The 7,337-nt window shown below is 49.1% G+C and overlaps 2 protein-coding genes across 4 annotated transcripts; both read left to right on the top strand.

Annotated features, from left to right (window-relative positions):
- Positions 1 to 622: 622 nt before the first annotated feature.
- On the top strand, positions 623 to 3,712 carry LOC100281371 (uncharacterized). Of its 3 annotated transcripts, none has more exons than XM_008676334.2 (5): positions 623 to 865; positions 1,183 to 1,434; positions 2,339 to 2,525; positions 2,612 to 2,719; positions 3,241 to 3,712. In XM_008676334.2, the coding sequence occupies exons 2-5, from the start codon at positions 1,222 to 1,224 to the stop codon at positions 3,372 to 3,374; spliced, it is 642 nt and encodes a 213-aa protein (XP_008674556.1). In that variant the 5' UTR covers positions 623 to 865; positions 1,183 to 1,221; the 3' UTR covers positions 3,375 to 3,712. The 3 variants fall into 3 exon arrangements, with proteins under 3 accessions (XP_008674556.1, XP_035822567.1, NP_001147761.1); XM_035966674.1 differs by having other exon boundaries at positions 630 to 1,085; NM_001154289.1 differs by having other exon boundaries at positions 807 to 1,434; positions 3,241 to 3,704.
- Positions 3,713 to 4,977: 1,265 nt separating this feature from the next.
- LOC100191531 (putative bifunctional inhibitor/LTP/seed storage protein family) lies at positions 4,978 to 6,565 on the top strand. The gene is made up of 3 exons (NM_001136962.1): positions 4,978 to 5,483; positions 6,035 to 6,094; positions 6,228 to 6,565. The coding sequence occupies exons 1-3, from the start codon at positions 5,126 to 5,128 to the stop codon at positions 6,353 to 6,355; spliced, it is 546 nt and encodes a 181-aa protein (NP_001130434.1). The 5' UTR covers positions 4,978 to 5,125; the 3' UTR covers positions 6,356 to 6,565.
- Positions 6,566 to 7,337: the final 772 nt, after the last annotated feature.

The raw sequence follows: 7,337 nt of genomic DNA, 5'->3' as shown, positions 1-7,337 counted from the left end.
CAGGGTTCTACATTCCTCTAGTGTTGGTGACCAGAGTGTAAGTGCTAGGAAGACAATGATGTCTGTGTGTTGGCTTCTGTGTGTGCTCGCTGTCAAGATTGGGTCGAAGGTGCATCCTATCCTATAGCTGAGACGTTTCAATCTAAATTATCACTCAACTACTAAAATCAAATAAAAATAAGGATCCTTAGTTAGGCTCTGATTGTTTTGAATTATAATCGGACTAGATTATATGATCTAACAATTTTTAAACTAAAGATTACTTTAAAATTTGTTAGACTATATTATCTGGATATATTATAATCCCAGACAAATACACTCTTATGACTAGTTTGGAAACTACATTTTCTAAAGGGATTTTTAATTCTCTTGGAAAAATAAAATTCCTTAAAAAATGATGTCCAAAACTAGCCGTTAGCACTGTAAAATTCTAGTTTTTTGGATATAGGGAAATTCAGAAAACGGGCGTTCCACTACGTGCAGGATCAGTTTTCTCTGACCTGCTGCTGCTGAAATCAGCGGTCAGTAAAAGCTGACGCCTGCAGAAAATGCCCCATATTGCTGCTGGACGCCTTCTACATTTGGGCCTGTATAATGCGGTGGTAGGCCCAACGTTTAGGCCGCAGGCCTGGTTGCCAAAGCCAGAGACGGAGACGGAGAGGGGCCTAGAGCCCATCTCGCGTCGAACAATGGGAAAGAACTCCTTCCTTCACAGTTCACGCGGACGGATATCTCGTCTCGGTCAGTTCGCTTCGTGAGTTATCTTTATCTCCTCTCGATCGATCGCTTCCTCCATCGAGGCGGTAAAGCGCCGCCCAGATCGCCGGAAGCAAGCGGCGACCTCACCAGCTCCGAGCAGCAGCAGGTACGAGTCTATACTCCACTTCCTCTCCGTCTCACCCCGACTGGCGATTTCTTGCATAGGGCTTGCGGCCCCGGTCAGATCTTGCTCCGGCACTCGCTGCCAGCCTGATCGGAGCCTGGAGTCGCAGGGTGGGAGCGGACTCCATTCAACGGAATCTTCCCCTATGGTGGCTGCTGCTGTGCGTTACCGGCCAGCCGCGTGCCCAGTTTACTCCCGTCCGGTCTATCCCGTTCCTCAGCCGATTCCGCCCACCCGAACCGTGACCACCTGATCTTTTCCTATGCCCATGCTGATCGTTTGGGGATTCGTCTCTGCAGGGAGGCTCGTGGAACCATTAGTCGTTTTCTGGCAGCGGCATGGAGGGGCTGAGCTGGAGAACGGTGTGTTGTTTATCGGTGCTCTGTGCCGTGCTGTTCTTGCGCCCGGCCGAGGGCATCCGCTTCGTGATCGATAGGGAAGAGTGCTTCTCGCATAACGTGGAATACGAGGGGGATACTGTCCATGTATCCTTCGTCGTCATCAAGGCTGACACCCCGTGGCATTACAGCGAGGAGGGCGTCGATCTTGTGGTAAGGGACTACTGGTTCGGTCTGAGCCTATCTGCTTCTGACAGAAATCTTAAATTATGTATATTGATTGATGCATTCTTGGGTCGTATCTACGACTATTTAGGCCTTGTTCGGTTATTCTAATTACATGTGGATTGGAGTGTATTAGAATGGATTGAGATGAAATTTGACTTGCTATGGATTTAAACCGACTCAATATCACTCAATCCACATGGATTAACAGTGAACGAAAGCCTTTAGGGCGCAACGATGAAGTGATGAACTAATAATTCAACAAAATTACATATGCACCTATGCTACTATTTAAAGGGTCTGCATCATTGATTATGGATGTGAAAGAAATATACGTTGGAATGCCCAATTGATCATATGGGGATTATATTGCTACAGTCCAATTATGGGATGGAAGGAATGTGGTGTGGGGTTTTGAGCACAGGACATGATCTGTGGAACTTAATAGCCTTAACTAAAGCTGTTTGTTGCATCTTTTTCTGACTGGTATCTAACATAATCTGAAGTCTAAGGGTTTGAATTATGTAGATGTAAGGTATTCAATTTGTGTAATGAAGAAAAAAGAAACCTCTAATTATATTTGTTACTTTTTAATGTTAATCTTTAATAACTAATGGGTCCGTCAACAAATTAGTTGGCTGGTGACAGCTTCAACTTTGAACTCCTGTTGCTCTCTTAACTTTATCGGATTTTTCAACTCCTGTCCTTATTTTCTTTTGCTGCAACAAAGCTTTGATGGATCAGACAGTTTGACTTAGTAAGCTCATTAACTAGTCTTGTTTGGTGCTTGTTGGGCTCATTAACACAAGCACTGTAGAACCTTTCCTCGATTTATAGTTTTTCCTTGTTTTACCTAGCGTTCCAACTGTAACGCCATCTTGACTAATGACAGGTTAAGGATCCTAATGGCGCTCAAGTCCGTGATTCCCGAGATAAGACTAGTGACAAGTTTGAGTTCATAGTTCAGAAGAGAGGCGTCCATCGCTTCTGCTTCACGAACAAATCCCCATATCACGAAACGATAGACTTCGATGTTCATGTTGGCCATTTTTCATATTTCGAGCAGCATGCCAAAGATGGTAAGAATATAAGGATTTCTAAAGTTCTATTAACTTCGGCTAGCAAAAACTTTGCACTGAACTCCTGTTTCCTGAATGTGGCGCAGAGCATTTTGCACCACTTTTTGAGCAAATAGGCAAGTTGGATGAGGCACTTTACAATATTCAGTTCGAACAGCACTGGCTAGAGGCCCAGACTGACCGTCAAGCAATATGTAAGTGTATCCCCTTTTACCTTCTCCATAAAAATACTATTTTGAGTGTTTTTCACCTTACGCCCCTGTTGAACCTAATATCATGAGGGGGTCATATGTGGTGTAGTTCTTGGTGGTTTGTGGGCAGTTGTGATGAATAAATAACATTAATATCATGATGGAATAGCTTAACAGGAGTAATGAGTTTGAAAATATCTAGATCGAATGATCAATTTTATATAGGAATTATTGTAAAGCTGTACTGAATTTCCGATGCGGTGGGCCAAACAAGTCTCATGCTTTGTGGGATCTGGTAATGATGGTTTTGTTTCTCCTGTTATGTTTTGCTTGCAGCGTTTTTTGTAACGATGCCCCCTAGCCTTCACTATCTGTTCTCATGCTTCCTTCCTACGCAGCAGTGAATTGCCTCTTCTCTTTACATTTTTACCATGGGTTTATCTAAGATGCTAGTATTAAACTTTGCCAAGCGCTGGTATCATCCCAAGATCGGTGGGCTAATCATCCCTCCTTCCGTGTCGCAGTGAACGAGAACATGAGCAGGAGGGCAGTCCATAAGGCGCTCTTCGAGTCAGCGGCGCTGATCGCCGCCAGCGTCATCCAAGTCTACCTCCTGCGCCGGCTCTTCGAGCGCAAGCTGGGGACGTCTCGGGTTTAAGGCAACAGTAGCCAACTTGCCCTTCGCAGCCACCATGATCACACCGACATAACCGTTACGAATTCGAATGGTTGCTAGATCAGCTAAATACCACATGTTTGTGGACTTCAGTTACATGTAATATTTTTTTTGTGATTCCACAGATGAGAACTCTTCAAAGTTTAAACCGTCGATTTAGCCTTCATTCTGCCTCAGCATTTTATCGCCTTGTTTCTGTAGTAGCAACCAGTAACAACAAGGTTGCCTGTAGTCTGTACAAGATAGTAGAGGTTTTTTTTTCTGTGCTGGTTGTACGACACAACTGTGAATGACTTGCCGTAGACGGATACTATACTGTACGCTCGATGCGCCCATTGTTTTCAGAGAATAAATGGCTGTGCAGAATTGAAGGCGGCGAGGAGAATCTCCAGCTTCAGCTGCCGGCTCTCTAGATGGAGGTCTGTAGTGTGGGCACAACCACACCACATGTGTCATGCGTGCCGTGTCGGTGCACTTTGAGCCGAGGGCTGGCCCTACCCAACCGAAGCAATCGCCAATTCATCAGCGCCCAACCACCGTGCCTGAATTCAGTTACTGAATCGGTTGCCCGTGGCGTTCGTCAGCTGTTTCTCTGCATCGCATGTGGTTGTGGCCCGTCCTGAAAAAAAGCACGCAATCCTGAATAAAAAAAAGCGTCGCATGTGCTTGGTGCAGTGCGTTCGAGGCTGCGGGGGTGAGAGTTTACTTCGCATCTAGACTAGAGAACAACACAGGATCGATGAAGGCCGGGAATGGGTTCGTCGACGACAGCAACGTGTGAACCAGTAGGACTTGACTTGCAGTGTGCATACTTGGAGCTCCGTCGAGCACCCCGCCCTGGCCCTGTAGCAGGCAGCGTAATCAATGGCGCACAATTTGCCGCTGGGGCAGGGCAAGGAAGACAGACGCAGGAACGTGGCTGAACTGAACAATCAGCAATCACCTTGGCGATTCGGCGGTGGCTCGGGCGTGCCCACCACGAGCCTGGCTCTCAACGGCACGGCACGAGCAGCTGGGCAGGCCGTCCTTCCCAGGAAAAAACTGCCGACGCCATCCGCGAAATGCCGCTCGCCGCCCTGTGCAAGTGCAAGGTGCAACGAATGATGGGTAGCCATGCTCAGCTCCGAGCACCGTCGTCGCCCCCATCTTGCCTCGCATTCAAATCGCAGGCGGGCTTGGACTTGAAGCTTCGCCCCCGCTGTGTCAGCGGTCAGCGCCGCAGACGCGACGGGCCCGCCGCCACCGCCGCCCAAGACAGCCAGCCAGAAGCAAGCAGCGCCAACGCGATTCGCATGAGCAACGGGCGATGCAACAACCAGAGCAGGAGCAGCAGGGCGGCAGATGTCGATGGGGAGGCAGGGACACGTCGTCACTGGGCTCTGGTAGGCGCAGTACGTACACTTGTACCGCCCGTCACTGCGGATGACACCTATACGTGGTGCGTGCGACGGCGACACGTACCGGGAACGAATTACTCTCCCCCCTCCTCAATTCAATGCCGTCATCCAACTCTCACCGGCCCCGGCTTCAATGCGCGCCCGCCGCCCCGCCCAGCCTATAAACGCCGCCCGCCCCATTTCCCTGCTCCTCCTCCTCTATCTTCGCATCTGGCACGAGCAGCCAAGCAAATAAAAGTAGAGCGGCGAGCGACGACCGGCCTGGGCCACTCTTTCGGCCGAGCGTAGCCAGCAGGTCGTCGTCGTCGTCGTCGTCGCAGCACCCGGCCGGCTAGCATGGCCACGAGGAGGCAGTGGTGGTGGTGGTGCCTGCTGCTGCTGGCGGCGTGGTGCTGCGCCGCGGCCGCGCAGTCGCCGCCGGCGGCGGACCCGCTGCAGAGCAAGTGCCAGGGGGACTTCGGGAAGCTGACGGACTGCATGGACTACGCGACGGGGCACGCGGCGTCGCCCTCGTCCACCTGCTGCGGCGACGCCGGCGACACGGAGAAGGCGCGCCCCGAGTGCCTCTGCTACATCATCCAGCAGACGCACACGGGGCGCAACCAGGTGCAGTCGCTCGGACTGCGCTTCGACCGACTCATGGCGCTCCCCGCCGCCTGCAACCTCCCCAACTCCAACGTCTCGCTCTGCATCAGTGAGTGCTAGCGACTCCCGCTCCCTCCCTCACTGACCATGGCAGTGTTAGCTCTGATTAAAGCCGCTGATCACTTGCAAATGATGAAACCACAGTGGGCTGTGTGCTTTGGTTGGGCCGGCTTTGCGTGGATCGGATCTCAGCCCATGCTCCTAGCTTCCTACTCTCTCAGATCTACTAATTTTTATACTGTACCGTTATAGTAGATCAACAATCATATACTTCCTCTTCGTAATAAACCTATATGGAAATATAAATATTTTTCATAAATATAATCGAAATCAAAATTGAGTCAAACGGGATGCACGTTCATTTAGGGACGAAGAGGATACTAAATACTAGTATATAGCGGGTTAGTGTCAAGGTAGATGTACTTGAGTATGCTGAGATTCAATTAAGCATATATATCATAAATAATGGGTATAGACAGACATTTAACTATACTCAAAGAGCTGATGACTCGCATCTTGTAAAATAATTCCGGATGTTTTTTTAATATTATCCGTTCATAATACCTGACGCCTCCCTTCCCCCTGTCTGTTTCGCTACAGCCCTGCTGAACCTGAAGCCGGGCTCTGCGGACTACGCCCTCTTCGCCAACGCCTCCAAGAGTGAGTGCTCTCAGCTCTCTCAAGTGAACCCTTCGTATCATCGCCAGTTCGCCACCCATCCAGTAACCCACTGGCCACTGCACTGCACTCAACTAACTGGCAACCGCCGTCACCGTTCTGTTTTCTCCTGCAGTCACGCCGTCAGCCGGCGGCAACCCTGCGAGCGACAGCGCCGCGGGCAGCGGCGTCAAGCTCCGGGCTGGGGTCAGCGGCGGCGTCGCGCTCGCCGTGGTCTCCGCGATCGCCTCGTCACTCTTCTGATGGACCGACCTCCTCTCAAAGGAGCAGCGGCGGTTTTTTTTTACCCTCCTGTGGATTCGTTCTCGTGCTGCGTTCCGCTAGCCCATGTCTACTCTGTACTATCTCATAAAAAAAAATAGATCCAGCTGAGACGTTGTTCCCTCCCTCTTTCCCTGTACCGTGTTTCATGGTGACTTGTGACAATGGATGGTTTCTCCTTGTGCGTCGCCATTTACAAGCTTTTTTGTTTGTTTGTTTGTTTGTTTGTTCTGGATGAACGGAGTTTCAGCGCAGTAAACAATTCAAATAACCTAGTTGTTGTGTTTTCCGTTTTAGCCCGTTTTATTTGAAGTCTGAAATTCGCAGCATCAGCTATCCGTAGAGCGAGAAGCAAATGTTTTCCGTACCAGTGTAAAACCTTGCCGACCAAATCCTTTTTTTTGTTCTTCATGGAAGTGATCAGCGCGCCACAATGATCGGTTCCATGAAAAATGGAGCTCGTTGGCCGGTCTGCATCATCAAGTCTGGACAGGCGCCGACGCCTGCTGGATTCAGCTCGGCTCTGCTTGCAGTCGCGGACCAAAAAAAAAAAAAAACTGTCAGCAACCGAACAAAACGATCGTTACGCCTTTCCTTTGACAAGAACACCGCAGTGTTGTTTAATGTACCAAGGTATTTCCGCATATCTGAACTCTGAAGATGCATTGTTGCTAGTCATGACCTTGTTTGTTCCCATGGAGAAGTGAATGAAAGTGGGATTGTTGATGTTGTTGTTTTTTCCGAGGAAGGATTTTTTATTTCATTAAGATAATGAAGTAACTCAGTTTCTGCCTTACAGCATTCAACCAACTAAATCAGAACACAGAAAAACCAAAAAATTGTCATGTGAAAGTCGCCTAGAGGGGGTGAATAGGGCGAATCTGAAATTTACAAACTTAATCACAACTACAAGCCGGGTTAGCGTTAGAAATATAATCGAGTCCGAGAGAGAGAGTGCAAAATA

The sequence above is a fragment of the Zea mays genome, chromosome 1 (genome assembly GCF_902167145.1).
Source record: "Zea mays cultivar B73 chromosome 1, Zm-B73-REFERENCE-NAM-5.0, whole genome shotgun sequence".
Taxonomy (NCBI): domain Eukaryota; kingdom Viridiplantae; phylum Streptophyta; class Magnoliopsida; order Poales; family Poaceae; genus Zea; species Zea mays.
Note: the sequence above shows the minus strand (reverse complement) of the source record. Positions and strands in the feature narration are given on the sequence as shown.